Source organism: Protopterus annectens, chromosome 10.part0 (assembly GCF_019279795.1).
Source record: "Protopterus annectens isolate FY-2018-M chromosome 10.part0, PAN1.0, whole genome shotgun sequence".
In the NCBI taxonomy this organism is placed as follows: Eukaryota; Metazoa; Chordata; order Ceratodontiformes; family Protopteridae; genus Protopterus; species Protopterus annectens.
The window spans coordinates 732,518,384-732,544,584 of record NC_056744.1 but is presented as its reverse complement, the minus strand read 5'-3'; the positions used below and the strand labels follow the sequence as shown (position 1 = coordinate 732,544,584).

Here is a 26,201-nt window from a genome sequence, read left to right as displayed (position 1 = left end):
CTTTGTTGTGCTCCAAAGAAAAAATCTCCTCCATTTATCAGCATAAACCTTTCTAGTGCTGGGCCTGGCTTCCAAAATGACATCCAAAACCTGTTGAGGAAGCTGAGAACCCACAGGCTCTAAAACAGAATTCTCCAGGCCGTTAGATGCAGGGACTGCACCCTGACATTGAGCAAATGACTGCTTGACTGGGGCAACAAGTGAGGAAGCTGTGGCAAAGGCCAAGGAGGCTCCTGAATTAAACTCCTCAGCAGGGGATACCAGTGCTGTCGTGGCCAATCTGGTGCTATTAAAATCATGCAAGGCTTGTCCCGTCTGACTTTCAAGAGTACCTTGGTAAGGAGAGGCAGAGGAGGAAAAGCATAGACGTGAAGGTTGTTCCAACTGAAAGATAGAGAATCCACTTTCCAAGCTTTTGGGTGAAACATCTTTGTGCAAAATTTTGGTAGTTGGAAATTTAGAGGGGAAGCGAACAGATCTATGTCTGGAGTTCCCCAAGCCACTGTCAACTGTTGGAATACTTGAGGATCCAATTTCCACTCGTGGGGATCCACAATTTGTCTGCTCAATACATCTGCTACGGAGTTCTGTGCCCCTGGCAGAAACCGTGCTTGAAGAGTGATGTGCAAACTCAGAGCAGTCTCCCACAATATCATAGCTTGTCTGCAAAGAGGGTAAGAATGGGTTCCCCCCTGCTTGTTGATGTACCACATGACTGTAGTGTTGTCTGTTCGTATTAACACCTGTCCTGGTTGAAGTAGGCCCTTGAAAGCCATCAGGGCAAACTGGACTGCTAACATCTCCTTCATGTTGATATGCAAATGCTGTAGTCTGGGAGGCCACGTGTCTTGAATCCATTTCCCATTGAAGTGTGCTCCCCAAGCCAGGTCTGAGGCATCCGTCGTTATGATCTGACTCGCCTCTGGTCGGGTCACAGAGAGTCCCTTGTTTAGGTGACATTCCTGTGCCCACCACAAGAATTCCTTTTGGATGCAAGGTATTATCTGAATGACAGTGTCCAAATCGTGGCAGTGTTGAGTCCATACACTTTTGAGATACCATTGTAGCTTCCTCATATGCAGTTTGGCATTGGGAAGTACCAGAATGCAAGATGCCATGAACCCCAAGGCTTGAAGGACTGTCCTTGCAGTCAGCCTGGACAGTACTGATAATTGCTGGAAGTATAGATGAAGAGTTCTTTGTCTGTCCGGGGTCAGAAAAGCCATCTGAGAGGCTGTATTCAGTCTCACACCCAGAAAGCACATGTCCTGAGAGGGTACTAGACTGGACTTTGTTTCGTTCACAGAATACCCTAGGCACCTTAAAACTGCCATTACATACTGTAGATGTTGAAGTAACTTGTCTTTGTCTTGAGCAAGAATCAGGCAATCGTCCAGATAAGGATAAATTTGTATTCCCCTCAGTCTTAAGAAAGCTATTACAGGAGCCAGAACCTTTGTGAACACCCTGGGTGCAGTAGATAAACCAAAGGGCAATGCAGAGAACTGATAATGAAAAGTACCAGCCCGAAAACACAGGAATCTCCTGCAGCTGGGCCTGATAGGAATGTGAAGATAGGCCTCTTTGAGATCCAGAGTTACCATCCAGTGATTTTTGCCTAGCAGAGGCAGAAGTTGCTGTAATGTTAACATCTTGAACTTTGGAATGTCTAGGTATGTATTGAGAATGGACAAATCCAGAATTGGCCTCCAAGTGTTTCCTTTCTTTGGCACTAGGAATAGACGAGAATAAAACCCTAGGCCTTCTTCTGACGGAGGTACCACCTGGATTGCCCCCATCTGTAAAAGCAAAGAAATTTGTTCCTGAGCCTCCAGCCTTTGCTGAGGAGGTACATCTGGCATGCCTTTGAAAGGAGGAAAAGTTTGAAAATAAAACTTGTAGCCTTGATTTATTAATGTCCAACACCCATTTGTCCTGGGTGACCAAATGCCAATTTTGTTTTAAAAGTGCCAACTTTCCTCCTAGAGGAGCTGCCAGAAAAGAAGGATCTGGCAGCTGAAGATACAGGTCATTGGGTCTGTTTACGAAAAGGCTGACCCCTGCCCTCACCAGAAGATTGTGCAGGAGAACTCCAAGTCCTAGGTCTGAAAGAACCCTGAGCGTGAGCCCTGCCCCTACCACATCTAGACCTGCCCTTAGACTGAAAATCCAAAGAAGGGTAAGACCATCCTCTTGCAGGTCAATTCCTGCTAAACTTAGGGGGCTGCACTTGCAAAAATTCCTTAACCGTCTGCATAGACTTAGCTTTGTCTTCCATCTTTTTCAAAACTGACTCCACAGGGGAACCAAAAAGAACTTCAGATTGAAGAGGAGCATCCAAAATCCGAGCTTTAACATGCTCTGACAAATTTTGATCCTTAAGCCAGGCATGTCTACGAATAACTGAACCAGTAGCAGCCACCCTGGAAGAAGCCTGAAGGGCATCAAAGCCACACTGCAAGGAATGTTTACCAACTTGATCTGAAGCATGAACCAAGTCCTGCAATTCCTTACACTCTATACCCTCAGAAAGAGCATCTACCTTAGATTTTAACTGACCTAACAGAAAGTTCTGATACTTCAGCATATGAAATTGGCAATTTAAAGCCCTCATAGCTAACGTAGAAGAGTTGTACACTTTTTTACCCCACCTATCCAACGCTCTAGAATCTTTATCCAAAGGGACTGAATTCTTAACCACAGAAGCCCTGACACCTTTAGGCCCTTGAATAATAGTTTCCGGGTCAGCTCTAGGACTCTTATACAAATATTTATGTGCCTTTGGAACTCTGTAATACCTGTCTGGCTTGACAGGGGCAGGGGGTAAAGAATCAGGATTAAGGAAGCTTCAGGAAAAACATCCTGAACAACATCTAAAACAGGGGGAATAGCCAAAGGTCTATGTTGTGGCAAAAACAAAAATTCCCTAAGCCTCTTACGAGAATCTGAAAAATCCTGACCTTCCCACTTGAAATGCTCCCTCATGGAATGCAAGGTTTCAGAAAAGGAAAAATCCTCTGGAGGAGAAGCAGAAGGACAGGAATCCTCTGCATCCAAATCTGAATAGGGAGGAAAATCCTGAATATCCTCAGCTGAGGACTCAGAGTAATCAGAGGAATGCTCCATACCCTCTAAATCTGTCTCCACCCTAGGCCTCTTCTCTGGAGGGGGCATAGAACCCCTGATCAAAGTAATCAAATCCTCTGCCATTTTCAACATATGTTTTTTAGGAACAGAGCCCGAAGAACTAGGGCTATGGCCCATACCAGAAAGACCAGGTCTAGCCTTAGCAGGGCCTTTAGAGACTGAAGTAGAAGGCCTAATAACCTTTTGTAAGGATGGAACCACAGAAACTTGAGAAGCACCCTCGGCCTGGCCTAACTCCTGAGAGGCCAACTCCTGTAACAGTAAAGGTTCCCCCTGGGATTCAGCCGAAACCTCGGCTGGATCCACAGATTCAACCGTAGATTCCATAGAACCGGCGTCCGCAACGGACGACTCATCTGGTTTTGACCTTAAAGATTTATCTTTTCGCTTTTTTGCGGTAGCGGGCGTTGGAGGATCCGACGGCATGTTGTAGTTACACCGCTTACCGAAAACCAACCTAGCACAGTCTAATCTGCGTTTAATGGTGCGCTTATTAAATCTAGCGCAAAAGCGACACCCGACTACGTCATGCTCAGGCCCCAAGCAAGGAATACAGAGAGAATGATAGTCCCTATGAGGTATCTGTTTCCCACAAGAAATACAATTATTAACTTTTTCTGACATCCGGATTAACTGAGGCAAGAAAAGACAAAAATTTTCCCCAATGGGGTACTTAGCCCAACTTGGTCTTCGGTCTGAAACTCGAAATTTGAAAATTTCAGAACGCCGAATGGCACTTGCAAACGCTGCTTCTGCTTCGGACCATGCGGCAAGAAAGACTGAGGATATGGCGTCGGTCATGCGCTTAAGTACCACTACGTACGGACGTCAGCTACGGGCGCCCATGACCGACGCCAGCCTAACTCTTTGGTATTCGGGCCGACCGAGGACAGCGGACTACCCACAGGTTATGACTGCAGCAATGTGAGACGAAGAACATCATGACCAGCATGCATACGGTTACATTGTAACGCTGCTGCTCTAGATGCAATTTTTGCATATTTATAGATCCATGTATAGATTTTGTCCATCCTTCTACTAATAAGTTTTCATTTTAAGGTCACCACTGATTGTCGAAGTAGAAATCTTGCTTATTTAGCTAAATGGAGAGCACGCAACTGTTTCTATATAGGCAAGATCAACAGGTCTTTGCTGGAAAGAATGAGAGAGCATGTTAATAGTATAAATAACAGTGATGTACACAATGCCCTTGCTAAACATCATGTTGAATGTGGACGGGAGCATATATTTGGCTTTAGGGTGATTGAGATGGTGACTCCTAACATTCGGGGTGGTGATTTCAGAAATTTTACTGAGGAAAGGGAACTGTCATGGAGTATCATCATGCAGGCAGATAGATTTCCTGGTATCAATGAAAGGGCCTCTATCAAACCAGCTTTGAAAGCTAGAGGCCTCTTTAAATGAAAGAGCATGTTTTATTGATTTGAGAAAGCTTTTCTATTGGCTGGTTGTTTTATTACACATAATAAATGTATTATATAATGCAGCTAATTTTATTATTTGTTGTCTGAAGAAGCACATTTAATGTGTGAAAGCGCTTACCTATCTTGTTATATTAAACCTGGATTTTTATGTTAACAGTCGTGTTTTGGTGCTGGTTTATATTTGTTACTTGCGGTTTTTTGGTTAACTAGCACCATTCATTCCAGTGGGTCCATTTGTTGATTACTATATATATATATATATATATATATATATATATATATATATATATATATATATATATATATATATATATATATATATAAAAATATGACTAAAGTCAGGTAATAGAATTTTCAAGGAGGAGGAGCACTTAAGCAGAGAGTGGAGATCATGCCCTCTTTCTATGATGACAAATGAAATCTGAAGTAACTCAAGGAAGTGGTGCATTGTGAGGGGGGAATTTTTCAAGGGGCTCAAGGCTTGAGCACTGATGCAGCTGAGATGGACCTGACAAGCAGGTCGAGAACCCACAAGTCAGACTTGACTGACTGAATGAATAGGATCTGTCAGATTTAGAGAAGTCAAATTTTGGGAATACCACAGTTCCACTCTCACAAAAGACAAGCAATTGTCCATTCTGCAAACAGCTAGCACTGTAGACACTTCATTATTTTGTAAACCTTAAACCACTGCTCCATCCGTAAACCTTAAACCACTGCTCCATCCCTGCATCCCTGTTAAGGACCAAATCCATCACCGTTTGTTCAGATGCAAACCCTTTTACAGTCACCAAATCCTCTCCATTCTCGAATGCTTCAAAACCCTTTCTGAGGTCCCAAACTCTGTGATTCATTTCCATTAGCCACTAGGAGTTTGTGAGTAATTCAAAGCCAAGTAGGTTAACTGCAGTCCTTATAATACCATGACTGGCTGTGAAACATGATCCAGTCTTCAACTAAAAATTAAATTTACAATTCCTAAATCCATACACTGTTGCCATTTCTAATCTAACTCAATACTGCAGTAGTACGCATTTGCTCTTTGAACTGTAACCTCAACTTTTCATTTACTATGTCAAGGAAAGTATTACTGCACAATGCTCACTATTCCACCTTGCATTCTGTCCCTTTTGGGCACTATTGTATAATCTCATGCTATATATTCTTTGCTTACTCTGAGAACATAGTTGAAAAAGTGCGCTGGGTTTCCTGTCTATCACCTTAAACAAATTATGCAAAACTGGAAGATATTAACATTTTCATGTATCAAACTTGATAATGACTCAATGAGGAATTACAATACTGTATGAAACCCAGTCAAGTGAGTACAGAGTCAAGATCAGGTATTTAAAGATAACATGCCTAGGTTCATTTGCTTAACTTTAAGTCCCAGCATAATTTGTTTCAATAAAGTGACATCGGAGTCAGAAAAATACAGGGATGTGGGAGTACAACCACACATAGTGATAGCAAGAAGCACAGACACCCCTCCTCGTATTTAAAATAGCTGGAGCTTAAATGATGTGCGTCTCTGCTGGTATGTATGCATGTATTCTGGGAATTGTCGGTGTAGTGCAATTTTTATGTGGTTGGTGTTAAACTAACCTCATCAGAGTTCAATTCAATGAAATCAGCTGTTGAATACTAGTAATATATTCTGACAGACCATGCTAGTCTGTGGGGAAAAATCAAAAGCAAGTTCTGGTTTCACAGCCATCTAAGACAGAACCTTCTAAAGCCACAGGAATGTTTCATCCTCTACTGCTGGCAGACTTAATACAGGTATCTTATGGGTCTGCGCTAGGTAATCTCTTCTCTCTGTTAATGATCTCCCCCTAAAACTACCAAATCTTAAATGAATAATTTATGTACAATACACTGCTCCTGCAATCCAGTACAGGCTACTCTGACTTTCAAACTAAGTCACAGGACAATTTCTCTCAGTTATGCACCTGGCCCGTGTCTAAAACTGCTAATTAACCCCAAGAACACCAACGTCATGGTCTTTGTCTCAGCCAGGAAATTACCCAGTATCCCTCCTATTCACTTAACAGATTGTAATAGGAACAGAATACGTAATGTCACTGAACACAGAGGCACTTGAGCCAACACTTTCCTTTCTTGCATATATCCATTTTGAAACCAATAAAGTCCTTACTCAATTAAATCTGTTACAAATCTCCTTTTATCCACTGTTTACAAGACCATTGGCTAAAAATATTTTAATACCTAAACTAAAATATGACCTTCCTTTTTTCTTAATGCATTCAGCCCACAATACTCACAGAACATATTCATTCTATTAGCAGACCCACAGATGCACTACTGCAATGTGCTAAAATTTTCAGATGGCTTTCACTGCCTCATAGGGCCACTTTTCTTCCAAGTACTAATTTACAAGGTTCTAAAACACTGTCACTGTCCACCTTTAAGAGTGAAACTACCACTCCATAACAACCCTTATATATGTAACTAAGTACACAGGACAATTTCTAAACTGCTATAGATGAAATAGCTCTCTCTACACTGGGACCTGCAACCTTAAACTACCTGCCTACAGACAAAAAAATCTAGAAACCATTAAAAGCTTCAAAGATTTACTTAGATAATCTCTTTACTGAATATACCCACAAATCCTATCATGACAATGATTAGGTAACTTACTACACCATATCATGGACATAATAAAATACATTTAATAAACTTTCAGCATCTAAATGTGGCATCTTATAAGCAAGTATTTCACATGAATATCTCATTCAAGTCTATAGCACCTTTTTGTATACTTCTGGTTCGTACCCATAGTTCCTTATAGCGACCAACCCTTTTTGGGGTCTGGCTTTTTTAAATAAGTGACTTACCAGCTAATAGGCAGCATTAGAAATTGTATAGAGTTATTAATATAATGACACTGATGTTGTTAGACTAGAATGTCCTGCAGTAAAGAAGTTAATCACAGTTTGTTGCCCATTCATATTTCCTTATGTTCATATTTTGTAACAGTGAGCCCTGAATATTATCAACAGGTACAGTGTGATCTATGGTAGGAGACCAGAAAATGCATCATAAATGATCTTTTATATCATGCTATACTGGAGATATTGTTAGTTATTTGACAGCAATTATGAAAATAAATACTATTTCCATATGCATGTATTACTCAAGTGAACTGTAAACTGTTGCAGGACATCAAGTGAAACCTTAGATTTTGTTCAAGAAAACTACTTTTGATAATTTGGGCTGCAAATTGCACATATTCAGAGAGATATTCAGTGTTATTTACATTGCTGCTTATACAATTAAGCATATGTTTTCATATTTCTGTAACTGTCTCGATAAACAAGCATTCACAGAAGATTTTCTTGTTATATGAAAGTTGAAGTCTGATTAACAAAAATGTTCTAACAATATAGGTCTAGGTTGTACAGTTTCCAAGACATAACAATTTGTGAAAGTGTAGCAAAAATCTATTTTTGGATTTGTGTGTATTAAAATACATTGTAGTATTTATAGAAAGACTATGAAAGCACTGACTGTTGGTGTAAAGGACACTTCTTACTGTTAACATTGCTATTTGTACAGTCTTAAAGAGCTTTTCTTGTTCACAAAATATTTACATTTGTTATCTTATACTTATTATATCCACGGTGGTGCAGCAGTAGCGTTGTTGCCTCACAGCAAGAGGTTCTCCCGTTCGATTCTCGGCTGGAATGCGGGGAGTGCCTTCTGTGTGGAGTTTGCATGTCCTCCCCGTAGTTGGGTGGGCGTTCGAAAGACATGCGTAAATGGGCGTGCCTTCGTTGAAGGTTGAACATCGAGCTGGCACCTCGGCGTTCATGAAAATCTACTGCCAATCATTAGCGGACCTGAGTTCCGCTGTGGCGACCCCTAACTGGGAAAAGCCGAAAGACAACAACAACATCTTATACTTAAGTTTATTTTTCAGAAAATGTTTTGGAATGCAAGATGTGTTTAGGTTGCTAGAAGTGTGACATTCCACAGTACAAAGATTTTGTATATAGGTTTCTTTTTCTATCAATACAGTCTGCCTGGATCTTTCAATCTGTGGTGTAATGGTTAAGCATTTACCTCGCAGACACAAGGTACAGAGTTTGATACTCACAGTGGGTAATTGGCTAGGCTTAAAATAGCCCACAAAGGCAGTTAGCCTAGTACCAACCTATGAACCTATTACCTGCACTGAATCTTACCACTATCTGCTGAATTTTGCTATATACACTCAGTCTTTATAAATACTACTGATTAGAACAACTGATGTATTTTTTGCTCTTCAAGCTTGGGTCATGGCTATAAAGGGTCAATAAACCAGCCCACTTACCCAGAGAACAAACACTAAATAATTGACACAAGGCATAAGTTTGCCTTCACAGTTAAAATACTGCAGCATACTCACACACAGACACATTATATATTATAAATTTTACACATACATTGTTTTTAAGAAAGCAGCTCATATAATATATTGTAACTTTGCAAGCAATGAGTGTTGCACAATATACACAATTCAGTCACATCAAGGCATTACTAACCTGTGCCAAAGCTCTCTTCTCCACACAGAGATAATTTATTTGCATCCATTAAATTTCCAAAAAACTTCCAGCCTGTTGGAGTTTCATAAAGTGCAATCTTCGTAGCTCGTGCCACCCTTGAAGTAAAATTTTCAAGATCAACACAGAGCTGATGTAATGCCCACTAATTTTACAGTAAATGACAGGATTTTACAATACTTTAAAAACATTTTTATACAGTGATTAAACCTTTAAACATAGCCTAGACGACTGGATGAGTACCAACAAATTTACTCCAGGATTAACTGGCATGTGCCTCGTTACAACCATGGTGAAAAATGAAAACAGTAGCAGGGTACATTTTAACTAAAGAATAGCTTAACCTTGCGTCAAAGATCTGAGAAGCACCGCAGTGACTGAAACTGTGCAGGGATCCAGACCTTCTGAAGTTAGTGCAAAAAAAAGCATCCACCTACTCTTGTATGCTTTTTTACTATTAGACCTCTTGGCAGAGTTAAGTACCTGGACTACACACGTTAGTATGAAAAATCCATTACCATTACAGAAACCGTGGTAGTCGGAGACAGCGGAGGACTGGATTCCAGTAAGGATATTTTAGATAGAATCTGAAGATTTTCAGACAAAGCAGTCCCAAAAGATATCTGAGCTGAAGAAACCACATTTATTTTGCATAAAATAAAGCTACAAGACTGAATTTGGGACTTGTTCTACTTGGCTTTCTGTATGAATTTCAGAGTAATTGGATGTCCAAGTACAACAGTCCTGGGGCCATTTCTGGATGACAGCTTTCCTGGAACTCGCTCCCACAGGAGAGAAGGGGAAAGTTCTTGCTGTACTGTGCTGGTCAGTTACATAGAGAACACAGCAAGGCTTTCTTGAGTGGAAACAAAAATTAGTGCTATTGATAAACTGAAGGACAAGCATGGGACATATGTAAGTAGTAACTGTGCAGGTCTACTAGAGACCTGGCTTCCCTAGGAATGTAAAATTTCATATCAGAAAGCATTCTGTTGAGAGTGCACCCCAAGCAATAAACTCAATGCTACTCAAAGGGAGTGGGGGTGACTGGGTTCTCCCTGCTTGTTAATATAATACACCATTGCTATGTTGTCACTGTACATAGCTATAGCACCTTGGGACAGAAAAGCCTCTAATGTGAAGAAAATGTCCTCATATGCAGTCTTTCCTATGGAATTAATAGAATGCAAGAGGCCATGAACCCCAGGGCTTGCAGAATTTTTTGTGAATACCCTGGGCGCAGTAGATAAGCCAAAGGGAAATGCAGAGAACTGCCATGAAGCATACGTATTTCCTGCAAGATTCCCTTATTGGAATATACAGGTAAGCTTCAAGTCTAAGGTTGCCAGACAGGCATCTTTGCCTAGCATTGGAAGAAGCTGTTGGTGTTAGCATTTTGAATTTTGGGATTACCAGAAAGGTGTTTAGAATAGAGAGGTCCAGAACAGGACACCAAGAGCTGTCTTTTCTGGGTACCAGGAAAAGTCTTGAATAAAAACCTTGTCCTCTTTGTTCTGCTGGGACAGGTTGCATAGCCCTGATACTTAGAAGAGAGAGAACCTGCTGTTGGGCCTCCGCCCACTGATTTGGGGGTAGGTCTGGCAAACCGTTTGGGGTTGGTAGTGTGTGAAGTGGAATCAGTATCCTTGGGAAATTATGTTCAAAACCCATTTGTCCTGGGTAATTAGTTCCCAGTTTTTTGCATGCAGGGCGAGCTTTCCTCCTAAGGGAGCAGGCTGTTGAGCAGGACTTGGAAGAGTTAAGGGTCAAGTCATTGTGCCATTTTTCAGTAGGGGGGGTGGCTTACTACTCCCTGCTTTGGAAGTGGGAGCCCCCCACTGCTTAGGTCACTGCGCAGCCTGAGACTGTAACCTAGGTGGCCTGCTGTTCCTGGGTTTGGACTGAGAAGGCCTGGAAGAGACTGGAAAGGACCAATTTTTTGAAGGCCAATGCCTTCTAAATCTGATAGGCTGTACTTGTAGGAAACCTTTAACAGTTTGCATAGATTTAGCTTTTTCCTCCATCCTTTTGAGGACTTCTTCTGCTTTGTTGCCAAAAAGGCGGTCTTGGTTTAAGGGAGCATCCAGTAATTTAGCTTTAACATGATCTGGCAAGTTTTACACCTTAAGCCAAGCATGCATTCTAAGTACAGACCCAGTAACAGCAGCCCTGCAAGATGCTTCTAAAGCGTCAAAACCACATTGCAAATCATTTTTACCAACTTGTTCTGCAGAATGCATTATTAAATCCTGTAATTCTGTATGTTCAACACAGTCAGGAATCATCATCATTTCCAGTTTAAGTAGTCCCATAATATGCTGCTGATACTTTAACATATGAAACTGGCAATTTAAAGCCCTAATGGCCAAAGTAGCAGAAGTCTATACATTTTTACTCCATCTGTCTACGGCTCTAGAATCTCTATCAGAAGGGGTAGAATTTTTGGCAGCAGTAGCCTTAATGCCTTTTGGTCCTTGGGAAATGGTCTCTGGATTCGCAGTAGGATTCTTGAAGAGGAACTTGTGAGAGTCAGGTACTCTAATACCAGTCAGGCTTTCTGGGAGCTGGAGGTAAAGTGTCTGGGGAAAGGCTAGATTTCAAGAAAGCATCATCTACAATGTCCAGAACAGGAGGGATAGCTAAAGGCCTGTGATGAGGAAGGAGTAAGAATCCCCTGTCTCTTTTTGGAGTCGGAGTAATTCTGGCTTTCCAAGCGGAAATGCTCCCCAAGAGTGTGCAAGGTTTCACCAAAAGAAAAATCCTCTGGATGGGAAGCAGAGGGAATGGAATCCTCTGCATCAGAATCCTCATAGGTAGATAAGGGCAAATCCTGGTAATCAGAAGGAGCAGAAATATCAGATTCCTGATCAGAAGGAAAATCAGTTTTAGGTCTCTTAGAGGGGGAAGGCTGGCTTCCCCTAATTAAGGCAATAAGGTCTTCAGCCATTCTAAGCATTTGTTTTTTTAGGCATATGGGCCTGAGCCTGCAGTTTGGTCGTTGGTTTTCTAGGCGTGGTGCGAGTTTTAGGCCTGGATGAAGATGATGGCATCGGTTTAAAATGCAAGTCTGTAGGTCTGAATACACCCTCAGAAGCCAGTGCCTGCACAGCGGCTCCGGACCCATCCAAGGTAGAGACATCCGCAGGTTCCACAGTCGAAGAAGCATCTTGCAGCATACCAGACTCCAAATGGGTCTCAGTAGAGGCCTGTGAATCTGAAGTAGCGGGTATCAGGGCTGCGAAAGCGCCTCACTCTGTATTGGTGGACTGGCGACTAGCTTAACAGAAGCGTCGGTGGCGGTTTTGGACCTATGCGGTCTGTCTCTGAATTTATCCTTTTTTTTTTTCGGAAGATCGGTAGTCTGATGGCTTAAAGAAGCTATTTCGGAGTACTGCGACCGAGTACAAAAGTAATTTCCTACAAAGATAGCCCAACGACGAACAGTTCAGGGGTTGAACAAGGCACAAAACTGACACCAAAGGACGTCATGGTCTGGGCCTAAACAGGGGATGCAGTACAAATGAAAATCTCTACGAGGTATTTGCTTTCTACAGGTAAGACAATTGTTAACTTTTACTGATATCAGTTGGAGCAAGAAAAAGGATCCCCAATGGGGTACTTCTCTTTTTTGAAGACTTCAGATCTGAAGCTCGAAAATGAAAATTTCAGGAGTCTGCCAACCGGCACTTGCGAACTACTACTGCTTCGGGCACAGCCCGGCAAGAAAGACTGATGTAATGGCATCGGCTGCATGTTTTATACCCCTGACGACCTGACATCATGGAAGAGGAGACAGTATCCGATGCAGGAATCTGAAGACTCTGGTATTCAGGCCGGCTGAGGGCTACCTGCAGGCAGATATCCCAAATGTGATGACTGCAACAGTGAAACCTTATTACTGGTATGGTAGGTCTCTTGAATGGTCACTTCTACGCAAGGTTTAACAACTTTTCTTAGTGTATTACTTTGTTAAGATGGGATGTCTGGCAAACAATACAGTGGAGCAGGTGAGGGGCATGGAAGGGAATCATATTGCCTCTGGATATTACATCTATCTTCTGTGATTGCCACTCACATCTGCTGGTGGAAAGACAGATGACCCCTGATGGCCTCTAGAATCAATTAAGATCATAAGGATCAGAAAGCTGCACCCCCCCCCCCCCCGCCCCGCCCAGAAGGTTGCAGTACTCCTGCATCTACAGCGTGCTCCTGCCACTGGTTTGGTGCCCATTCTGAAAACTACCAAGGGTCATGTTGGGTTCTTCCATATCAAAACCAGCTTTACTGCTGCTCACCAGACAAACTAGAGCTAGTGTGGGCTCCATTTCATCCTAGAAAAAGAAGTACCATAGAATCTGAAAATTAACACCAACAGTAGAAGGGTTTTGCTATCAGTACAACATAATTGACATCTTTAACTGCAATGTAAGCTCAAGTCATCAGTCCAGCAACTCTTACTGACTGGCTTAGATCATTGGCCAGCTTCCACTGAAACCTTAAAAACTGGTTTACAGTCCACAGAGAAATCATCTTTAATGTATAAAAGCACCTCCCATGTCAGTTGACAGCCCGTGATTCCTTATCAAAAGGATGAGCAACAGGACTCTGTGGTGCTGTAGTCTTTTGTAAGGGCAACCACAGCAGCAATAACATCAGCCTGGGAGTCTTAAGACAGTACTCACAATTATTGGTAGGCCAAAAGACCTTGCCCACTCTCCCTAGATGTGGCACATTGGGGTTGTCCTATGAAGACTCGACTATAAGATCAAACCATTTGGTCTATAGGAGGATCTATATGAAAAGGTTGGGGAGGTCTGGAAGACATCTTGGAGAAACCTTTACTGGCAGGTCATAAGGTCAGTAAGCTATCCCCCTCACTGCCTCACTATTTCAAGTACCTCCCCAAATTTATGGTCAAATGGGGAGGTGAGAACGTGGACATATGTTTCCTCCTCAACCCTGACTTCTGCAATGGGAGACTCTGAAGGGTGCACATGCCTTCTCCTGTCTATGTTTTTTACCAGTATTCAGTGAGTAGTCCAAGCATGAAGCTGGCTATAGCACAGATATTTAACAGCAGCCCTGCAAGGTTTTTCAGAAATTCTATCCTGCAGACAAGAAAAGGTAGAGGTCTGCAGATGCATGCAAACAAGTTTCTGCTGTTAAGGCCAAAGTCATAGAAGATAACAGTACAAAGGGCAGCATAAGTAGGACGGTATCAGGTGTGTGTGTGTGTGTGTGTGTGTGTGTGTGTGTAAACCTATACATGCTAATAAGCTGAGTAAGCATGTTTAGACGGACACCAACACGTCACTCAAAATCAGAGCTACAAACTCTCTAAAGCTAAATTCAAAACAAGATGAAACTGTCACCAATAAAGACCAAGTCAGTGTCATGCTGAACCCACACAGTTTGGCCTCCAACAAATAGGACTAAATTATTTAATAATCCCAGATCTGACATCAAAACCGTGGTGCCAGAGGTCAGACAGCAGACCTTTAAAATTGTCATTATCACATATCTGCTGTACGTCACTAATGAATTGATCTCCAACCATAAACCCAAACAGCATTGCCGCTAATCACCATACAAAACTGATGGTAATGTCAACACCAAAGAATCCAATTCTAAAGTGGTGGTCCTGACATAAGAGACTACAACATGTCAAATCTATTACTACTGATATTTGCATCAGGTGGTTTGACTCCTGCCACCTTGAGAATGATGCCAGGATGGGGCCAGCGAGAAGAAACAGGAAGATTTAACTACAGTTGTAGGGACAGCTGATGTGCTTCTATACAACCTTGTACTAGGAGGAGGAACATAAGAAAAATCCTTTGCTGGACGTTAAAATAAAAAAAAATAAATAAAGTCTGCCTACTTTTCACAGGCCATCTCCAGTGGCAATATGGTATAGGATTTAAACACTACGTTAACAATAGTCTTCACCCTAAAATTTTACACAACTCAAAATAAGACAAAGTTATCACATTTCCACTCATAATCAGATTAACATGAGACTGATCCTGTTAACACCGACTGAGGACTTAGGCACACAAGTGGGAGAATGAGTTGAAGCCAATATTTCTTCTGTCTTGGTTGTTTTGGGTCAAAGACCTGGAAAGGACTCCCTACCCTTGTCATTTTATATATATTTTTTTGTCTTTATGTTTGTAACAATCACCTTGAGCAACATATCCAGCCCCTGAAGTCAAAGGCACTTACCATATAACAGTGCTTAAGGTCAACCCAGGCTCAGCCTGAAACTGGCCAGTATTTACCTGAGCACTACCTCAGTATATAAAACTAAATAAATAAATAAATCTCCATCATGAGAGCCAGCCCTGTGGCACAGAGGGATAAGACCATAACCATGGCCCAGGTGACCCAGGATTGATTAGCGGTTTAGGCATCTGAGGTGCTGTCAGGAAGGGATGGGTATGCCCATCCAGGGTGGAGGTCTTCAAAGATGATCCTTGAGGGGAGGTGTGGTCCACAGAAGGGAGCAGTTAGACACGGTCGAACACAGGGGTGGGGGTTGGAAAATAAGGGTAGGTGAAAAGCCCATTCAACAGCAGAAGCAGCTGCTGGCACTGCTCCAAGGACACACTTAAGATCCACTAGCCACCCCTGCTCACTCTGAAGGAGGAAGGAACACTTAGAGCCAGTGATGGATAGAAGCACAGGGACAACCAAAATGAATGAAGTAGGAAGGAGGGCGGGGACTCCATTAAGAGCAAGCTAGAGCACTGATCCATTCTAAATAACTATTTCATGTAAAGACCTCTAAACAATAGAAACCTGAACAATAATGGCACTAATGTCCAACATGCTACAAACTATGGTAATACAATACAAAAGGAATGAGAATTGTACAACAGTACAGATAAGGTGAGAAATATCAAAGGCCTTCGGAGGGGCAGTTCAGAACAGAAAAAAAAACGTGAAACAAATTGAATGGTCTGACTGGAAAGTTGGCAGGAATCCTGAAAAAATGAACACCAATAGTAGTAAACCAACTTTACAAACTAATTTTTGTTTTCCCCACAAGATGCACACATTTTTAAAAGGTGTCCTGAGGCCATCTCTCGGATACCTGTTAAGTCAAAAGGATATGGAAGAGAAGCTGTTTTGCCAAGGATTACGGGTAAGAAGCATAGATAAGTTTTAGATCATTAGCTACCCAACACCTGCCATCAACCCTACTGTATCATATGCCAACGAGCAAATAGAACAACCTGGAAACCGAAGTCTAGACATGGAATGTTTTAAATGTTGTGGACCCAAGAAGGAAAGCAACCTCAGAAACCTGTAATTATAGGAAAAGGCAAGGAGATGTGAAAATGGTAAGCATCAGCCATCTACTTATCAGACAACTGCAGAGTGCGAAAGTAGTAAGAAACCAGTTAAACAATAGGAAGCTTCACAGTTTTAAAATGAACACTTTGGAAAGTATATCTGAACTTGGAGACCACTACAAGGAAAGGGGATATAGACTAATAGACAGGTTTTAAAGGATCAAAGTTCAACTTCATTCAGAAACCACCATCTTGTTTTTCATAATTTACTAATCCTTCTACGCATTATGAAGGCTTCTGCTTCGTTATTACTTCACAATTTGTTGTTCCAAAAGTGGCACGTAAGGGATGAGATTCTGTTTCACTTTTGCTTTTAAAGCTAAGAATGTTCCTACAGTCCATCTCCCCTTAACATCACACAGCCAGGGCACTGCAGTCATGTGTTCTAAATATTTCTCCAAAGATCTCCGGAAAGACTATCTATATTTTGGCAGAGCTATCACGGAATATTATTAGCAGCAAGCTACTAAAATCAGAGGTTTTTTTCCAACACTTAAATATTTTTCAAAAAAGAGCTTCTAATGACATATATTAAAATATACAGTTAACTAGATATTTTCTGTAGTTTAAGGCAGCAGCATTTCCATATCTTAACACTATCAGAAAAGTAAGACTATAAAGCTGTAAATGTCAGACGTGCTGTCATTTTTCTTACTTGATCTCCACAGTGACTTTTTAAAGCAGCTGTTGATACCACAAAAACTAATAGTAAAAAACATGGGATTTCACAGCCAAAATAAGGATGAGATCTATTCTTAAGAGAGGTGGTCTTGTGATTAAATTAAATTATGGAAATACAGCAGTGATGACAAAATGTCATCTGAGTGAAGCTGAAACCCCCAAGCTATTCTGTTAAGCAACTGAGTCAATCCAGTATCTCATGTGAAATAAAAGGTAAGGCAGAATACATTTAACACTGAAAGCAGAAAAAGAATGTCACTGAAAAAGTGAAAACAGAAAAATAGGACAGTGTTTAGAGAACCCCTTTACAAATGCATTGGCAAGACTCTAAAGAACATCAGGGTGGAAAACACAAATCACTAAAAATGCTTCTGTTCATCAACAGACATACTATAAATGAATGTAGACTTATTGTATTTACTCCCATAAAATGGTTTCCATCTCAGTCTCCAAATAACCATCTCAACTACTTTACTAGCAATCTGAAAGAGTATGATAAATAGTAAATACTGTTAACACCACAATCTGCGTGGCAGTGGATATACTGGCAGTACCTGTAAGCACAAATAAAAAACATCTTTATTGGTTATCTTTGTGAAAAATCAATTCTTAATTTTAATTACGTCTGTTTTACATGTCTGTATTACTTCATATGGCGTACATGTATGGATTCACTTTATAATCTCGAAATACTGAGATATCGAACTTCAGTATCTCGAGACTTTAAAGTTGAAAAACCAAAACACCAAAACCCCAAAAGCGCAAAATTCAAAATAGCGAACGTAAACACACCATACACCACACAATACATACACCATCCTCCCCCCATTACAAGAAACAAAACACACACAAACACAACAATACAAATAAACAAACCTACCCTACATATAAGCAGGGGGCAAGACCCCCTGCACCCCCACTACATTGTATATATATATATATATATATATATATATATATATATATATATATATATATATATAAATATATATATATATATATAAATATATATCTATATACATACAACTCCAAGGTCGCACCGAACAGAAAGAGACAGTAAACTCACCACTACACACACTACAGTCCCATCACACACACACACACACACACACACACACACACACACACACACACACACACACACACACACACACACACATCACAAATGTAAAAACACCACCACTTTCAACACTTACACACTCATACTCTTACCTACCTACCCTAACCCACACCTAAAACTTCCAAACACACTGACATACACTCAAATCCCTACCCAAAACCCTTAAAAAAATATTCAATTATCTTAAATCTCCAACCATATCCACACACCAAACTGTAAATCAGGCACACAGTACAGCCCACGTCACATAGCACACCACCATAACCGCAAATTCAACATTTCCGGATTCACGGTTATGGGATTTCGCTATTTCGGACGTTCGGCTTTATAGTCGAGATGCTGAAATTCGCTATTTCAGTATTTCGAGATTATAAAGTGAATCTGTGTAATTATAAAACTGTAACAAGATGTACATTGTTTTCTTGTATGATGCATTATCTCCCTTGACCTCTGCTAAAAAAGGGAAGACATTACTCATTTGGGTTATCCCAGCAATCTAATGCAAACAAGCAAGAATAAAGGCAGGAAATATTAAGGTCAAGTGGAATACTTCTACAAAGACAAAAAAATGCATCATCATCAGAACAGTTTGGAAGAACAGTTATATCTCGCAGAGGATAGTGCTGATGTGGAACAGACTCCCCATCCACATAAAACAAAGTTCATCTCTGTCCATATTCAAGAGACTCTTTGACGTATGGGAAATGGCAAATTTACCCCAGGACTGACGCTGCATTACTAATGGATACAGGCAGCTCCTAAAAGCTTTATCCTATGCATTGGTCCCCATAAATTATCTATGGTATGATCCCAGTTATTCTCATTGGGATATAATTGTTGACCATGGGATGGGTAAGGCCAATCTCTAAACAAATGGGAAAGGTTAATATGAACACAAAAAAGGAAACTGTCTCCACTTAAAATGGCCTGCAAGGGCAGCTAGCCTAGTTCCTTACCTATGAATCTATGTAACATGACCAGTGAAGGCTATGCTCCTCAAACCTTTGAAAACATAGCACTGCCATTGCATAACGGAAGATAAACATCTTTCTATACAAGACCAATAACACTGGGAAGGCTGGTAACAGTGTTCAGTCTAATGGCAGAATGTGCAACTGATGGAAATAATTCTTAAGGATTGCAATATGTCTGGAAGGTAGGAGTAGAACCAAAGACAACATTACAATGTAGTGCAAAATAACATATGCTCTCTAAATACAAGCTTAGTAATACAGCAAGTACAGACCTGGAAATAGTAAGAAAGCACCTAACAATACTGACTTTCAATGCAAGGAAATGCCGTTATAAGAGTGGATCATTTCAAACAGTTACGGTCTACAGGTAACAGGAGAAGCTTTAAAGAACAATCTTATCATAGGACTGGAAATGTCTGAATATGTGCTTGGTATCATGATTTTGTTAGACATGAATTAGTGAAGTAGCTGCGAGCTTTTTGTGCCATTTCAGCTTAAGAAACTTAAACTGACCTTGAATAACACTTCTAAAATGAACTTACTACACCATGACCTGTCCAGAAACCCTAAAGCATTACAAAGCATTTCTCTATCTCAATGGGGTCTGTGTTAAAGGAACTGCTATGGTGAGCAACTCTAGTGTTACGGAAACACAATTAAGGTAAGACCTGCATGCTAAGGCAAATACCTCAAACAGGAAGACTGGTAGAGATAAGACAGAATCTACATTTTAGGGCTCTAAAACAGAAGTTAATAGTTATGTCATCACTATTTCACAAGTCGACAAAAAATGAATAAAAGTACCAAAACTGATCTAGGAGGATGGGTTGCAAGTTGGACTAGATGTTATTTATTTATTTTTATTTTTTTGAGAAGTTAGTTACTTGACCAAAAAATTTTAAAATACTAGATATAATAAAGTGGTTAATACAGACCTACTTATTGACTGAGTAATACTGCTGATGAATTGGCCACAACCAGGCTTGTTTCTAGATTATCTGTAAGAACATAGGAAATTCAATGTTGGCAGCATCTTTACGAAACAGGCTGATCTGTAGGGGCAGAAATTATCCTTCTTTCCTAATAATTCATATGCTATACAAAGAAGCCTTTTAAGTCTGTGACCGGTTTCTGCCTTTAGGGTCAACTGAATGTTGTCTTGGACTGCAAAGTAAAGACATAAGCAAGTGGGATAAAGTAACAGTAAGGGTTCAATGCTAAACAGAACAGAGTACTCAGCTGGGTATGATTCCTGCATGCTAACAAGTTCCAGTAACAGATAGGCAGTTCCCCCAATGCCTTGTTGTACTGCAAGCTAGAGGTTGTTACACCATAACCTTTACCACACTCTCACCTGTGGCTGATGCCAAAGGACACGGAGGTAGAAGAAAGTGCATTCATCCTTCACTCCATACATCACTGTGAATGACCAATCCAGCTGCCAGGACAGGGAAAATGGCAAGTGCATGCCACTTACTTCCTCCCCGAAGGCTTCTCGTCACCCAGATCACTAACTGAATCTTGGGTACTGCCACTTCACACGAGAACTAGTCCTTTACAACACTGGAAAGACCTCAGTGTGGAATAGATTACAGAAGACTAAACCATGCATATTTTGTTACTTGCAGGTAAAATCACCAGATCTCAGTAGGCTGGAAGAGGAATTTGAAGCAATTACTCCTATTAAAGTACTCTCTACAATGTCAGGCTCCAACAACTTCATTCCATTCTCAAAAGTATAAAAAGAGGAGTAAAATGCTAAACTATAACTAGCATTTATTTATTTATTTTTGCATACGACCATATCAAGAAAAAGATGCAATGGCTGGCAAAGTCAAAGCAATTGGCTGTACATACCCTTTTGAAATTTATGCCTTTTAAAGGATACCTTAGAAGTGACTGTTTGCAAAACAATACAATAAAATATCTTAATGTTAAAACAACAGTTAGCAGTCCTGAAAAAAGCAACTTGACAGCAATGGCATTAGTACGTTACTAGGAATTTGCTCTGCTGCACACCTGTTTGTGAACAGTTCAAGTAAAGTGTGCATTTCACTTAAGCAACTGGGAAACCATTTGGAGGACAAAAAGCTGTGTGTTATTAGAATGCTTCTTAACTGTACTCTACTACTTTTTCCAAAAAAAAAAAAAAAAAAAAATACTAATATGCAACTATAGATAAAAATGAAAAAACCCTTGGTTCAAAGGACAGTTCTTTCAAATGCCAATACAAACTGATCAAGACAAAAAGAACAGACCATCCACAGCCAATAAAACTGTTTTATTCTTACAAACAAGACTGATTACAAAAATAGAAATAGGTAAGCGCTTTCATGCATTAAATGTACTTCTTCAGACTACAACATAAAATCAGCAAAAACTCAGTTCAAATATACAGCAAACATTAATTAAACTTATAGAATGGGCTTACTGTACATCAATACCCTAACTGGAGAATGAGCATTCTCCATTAGGGTATTAATGTACAAGTAATGCCTGGTGAAAAACGCGTCCGCCGCTTCACAGCAGCATATCAAGCCGCAGTGGAGCTTGGACTGATAAAATGGAACGGCCGCCATTATTTTACACTCACTAAGCAGCACTTCTGCTGATTAGAGAGTGTAAAATATCTTAAAAAAAAAAAGAAAAACAAAAGTGTGTATACATTTATGTCTGAGTGTATGCGAGAACTATCGAGCCGTTATTTTACACTCACTAAGCATTGCTTTTGCTGTCTAGTGAATGTAAAATCTAAATATAAAGAAAAAGGTGTGCATGTGAATGCATGCATGAAAGAGAGATGTGCGTGAGTGAGTGTGAAGGGTGAGAGCGATCCAACACTGGCAGCAGCATTAAAGAGGTTTACGTGCCTCTCTTTTTCTGACATAAATGAATAAAAGGTCAAATAAAGGGGGAGTAAACGGCTCAAAACAGTAGCAAATTCTTGTTTAAAAAAGCTGCATGTGCTAGCATGCATTTTTTGAAGGGCAAGGGTGTGTTAGTGGGGGGGGGGCTGTGTGACAGAGGGAGAGTCTGTGCTGGCAGCAGCAAATAAGAGGTTTGTGTACCTTTCCACCTTTTATCTCAAGAAGTGTGGATAAACCCTGAAATAAAGCGGGGGGGGGGGGCAAAGGCTTCAAAATAGGAAAAGCTTTTGCATAAATAAGTTTTACAAGATTTGTGTTAACATGAATTTTCTGAGGGAAATAAAATCTGAAAGTCAAAAGTATGTCATTATTTAATGACTTCAATCCCCAAATGACTGGCAAGAAACCATTTTAGCAGCAAGGGACCAAAAATACAGCAAATATCTAGATATTTTTGAAAATGATACATTTTGGGTGTAAAATGCTTCCTCTAAACACCATTTACATATACTACAGCAACTTAGAAAAATTAGGCGGAGGAACTATTTTACATCCAAAATATATAAGAAGAAATATAGCAATAAAAGAAATGTAGATAAAATAAAGCATAAAGCAACAGTCTTACAAACAGCCCATTCTCTAAGCCAAATAATGACCCCCCAGGATGTGTGTTAATGTGTAATTAATGCCCACCAAGGGGTGTTGAGATACCCAATGCCACAGGCGATTAATCTAGGACCGTTTGCCAGGAATGTTATGTTAAAGACTATACACTCTAGTGCCAATACTGATTCTTTTGGTGTATGCTCTTTTAAGAAACCTAGTGTTTTTAATCCAACCTTAAACACATGCCTTGAATCGTTCTTAAAGCTTTGTGAGAATGATTATCAGAACAAAATGTTCATTATCATAAAGTTTTCTTTAATATGACTTCAGAAGAAAAAGCGGCACTTAATGAATTGAAGAATGCAACAACTATTCAAATTAGATAGGCTAACAAAGGTGGCGCAGTTGTGGTTCTTGATATTTCATTCTTTAACTGTATGCTTGAATTATTTGAGGAGTCTACATATTTGAAGATCCTATTAAATGATGTTAATAGAATAGTAATGAAGGTGCGTGATGATTTACATGACCTTTTGATGTGTAGAGTTATAGATAATCAACTATATGAATATTCTAAAGTTGAAACACCTAGGCTACCAAGTATACAAGGGTTACCCAAGATCCATAAATGTCTATATAAGCCACCTATGAGACCTATTGTAGAAGGTTAAGGCTGGCTAACTGAACCTTTACCTAGTTTTATTGATTGGTTAAAACAGATTGTTCAATCAGCACCTACTGTTTTGAAAGACAGAACATTTTCTACAAACATTACTTGACTCTGTGCATGATTCTGATCTAAGCAATTATATTTTAGTGACTATGGATGTTTGTACCCTATTTACTGTTATTCCTAATTTAGAGGGTATAGCATCTGTTTGTATTTAATGAAACAGTCATTATTCAAGTGACCATATTTTTTCGATTTGTCATGTGCTTGAATTAGTATTGGAGAATAATGTTTTGTATTCTGTGACCAAATTTATGTTCAAAGGTTTGGCGAAAATACGGGCATGGCTTGTGCCAATAGCTACGCCAACCTAGTTATGGTTTGATGGGAAGATTTTTTTTTTTTTAACTGCACGCAGATATTCTACATATATTACATATTAAAGATTTGTGGATGATATATTTTTGTTATGGGATAGGCCTTCAGATCTTTTGGAACAATTTGTGGCATACCTAGGGAATGCTAGTAACTTCTTACATTCTACCATTAGTTCATCCAATAAATCAATTGATTTCTTGGATGTTAATCTAATTCTTAACTAGGGAAAGTTAGAAACTAAACTGTATAGGAAAGAAACTTGGAGAAATAATTTGCTGCATGTGACTAGTATGCACCGTGGACGGGTGCAAGATATGGTTTAGCAAAACTATTTCTCTAAGGGGAGAAGGGTAAATACAAAGTCAACTTCTGATGTGAAGACTACTGCACCACTTACTTATACTAATGATACAGGTCAGATCTCTGATATAGTGAAGAGAAACTGGCTTGTCCTAATGACGGATGAAACCAAGAAAACTATAGGAGATGCAACATTATTTAGTTTTAAAAATTGTCCCTCACTGAAAAGACAGCTTTGCTATAGTTTGGGTAGACCAAATGAAATAATGGATTTTTGCTGTCCATTAGGATGAACACATATGCTTGTCGAGTATGTAGAGCCTGTAGTTATATATCTAGTATTGTAATCTTCACCCACCCGCTAACTAAAAGGAAATTTGTCCCTAGATTTTATGCAGATTGCAGTTTTACAAATTTGGTTTATTTGGCTATTTGCCAGAACTGCACCTGTTTCTACGTTGGGAAAACTAATTGCTCCCTAGAGGAGCGAATTTTGAAACATGTTAGGGATATACAACATAGATGTATGAATAATGCTTTCGCTAAGCACGTTACTGTTAGTCTCCCACACAGTTTTTCTTTCTTGGTTTTACAGTTTTTTTAATAAGAATTTGGGGGGGGGGGTAAATATCACTGATACAGTAGGGAAGGCAGAATTAAAATGGATTGTTACACTGTCTGCATGCAGAGCCTCATGGCTGAATATTAATGCACTTTTAAAACCTGTACTTATAACACGGAAATTGAATCATTAAGTTTAATTAATGTTTGCTATTTATTTGAACTGAGTTTTAGCTGCTTTTATGTTGTGGTCTGAAGTGCATTTAATGCATGAAAGTGCTTGGCCATTTCTATTTTTGTAATCACTCTTGTTTGCAAGAATAAAACAGTTTTATTGGGTGAGGATGGCCGGTTCTTTTCATTTTTATCAGTTAATACAACGGCTGTAAATCAAAGCTGACAAATACCATCTCACAGTTAATTTACTCTTACCTATCCAAGGCCCCACTGGTAGGCATACTCCGAGCAAATCCACGGACTCCAGTTTGCTGGAAATACGGAATAGTGAAGATATTGGCTGCAATCACAGCTACAGAGTCTGATGGGTTTACAAAGAATCCATTCTTTCCAAGAATCATATTACGATCCTAAAGAAAAAAAAAATGGATGTTTACAGTCTCTTAGCATCATCAGCATCATCATCTCTCTCACACACTATAATCATAATGCGTCTCCCCCACAACTACAGTCAATAAAAATAGACATGGATCAAGAGAAGACGGCATCTACTCATACCTAACCCTAGTGTTATCTCCTTTGTTCGGTGTTCTGCAGAGAGCATAGAAATACTCAGTTTTCTAATAACAATGTTGACCATTTCTCCAATGACAGCCTGAAGGCACACACTTCTCTCCACATAGCTGAAGTAAAGTAGACATTATATATATATATATATATATATATATATATATATATATATATATATATATATAAATATATAGAAGTTGAGGCTATGGAATGCCTGTGAAGTGAAGGATTTGATATAGAAGGTCTCACACACAGGTTACATTACAGCATGATAGAACGAGACCCCAAAGTAAGGTGAAACAGGAAGATCAGGAGACATCTGAAGAAGAAATATGGAGATGAGAAAGAAAAAGATTTAATATTGTGTAATATGTATGCAAAGAAAAAAGCAAAACTAATCAATACAAAAAGACCAGCACCAAAGGTATTTGAAGAGAAATACAGGCAAAGAAATTCAGACATGGAAAACTTTACAATACAAAAAATAAGACAAAAAATAGGAAAAGTAGAAAAGAACATTAATAATGGAGAAGTTGTAGAAATAGAAATGGAGGTTATGGAGTGCCTGCGAAGTGAAGGATGCAGTGTCGAAAATCTAACTCAAAGCACCACAGCAGGGTACAGCAATGAACATCCAAATTAAGGAGAAACCAGTGGAATGGGAAGTAACTGGTCAGTTGCCATATGAAGATATTTTGGAGCCTTCCACAGGAAATCAGTATAAACATTCACTTGAAGCTGAACAGTAAGGGAAGGAACAGGAAACTGTGGTTTTTAAC

At 39.8% G+C, this 26,201-nt stretch overlaps 1 protein-coding gene across 2 annotated transcripts in view; it reads right to left on the bottom strand.

Annotated features, from left to right (window-relative positions):
- PGM1 (phosphoglucomutase 1) overlaps positions 1-26,201 on the bottom strand; it is a 426,650-nt gene that overhangs the window by 134,794 nt on the left and 265,655 nt on the right. For both annotated transcript variants that reach the window (XM_044085557.1, XM_044085556.1), the window contains exons 6-7: positions 25,108-25,262; positions 9,143-9,258 (exon numbers count right to left, since the gene is read on the bottom strand). In XM_044085557.1, the coding sequence (XP_043941492.1) occupies positions 9,143-9,258; positions 25,108-25,262 (271 nt within the window). The remainder of the gene's footprint in view (positions 1-9,142; positions 9,259-25,107; positions 25,263-26,201) is intronic.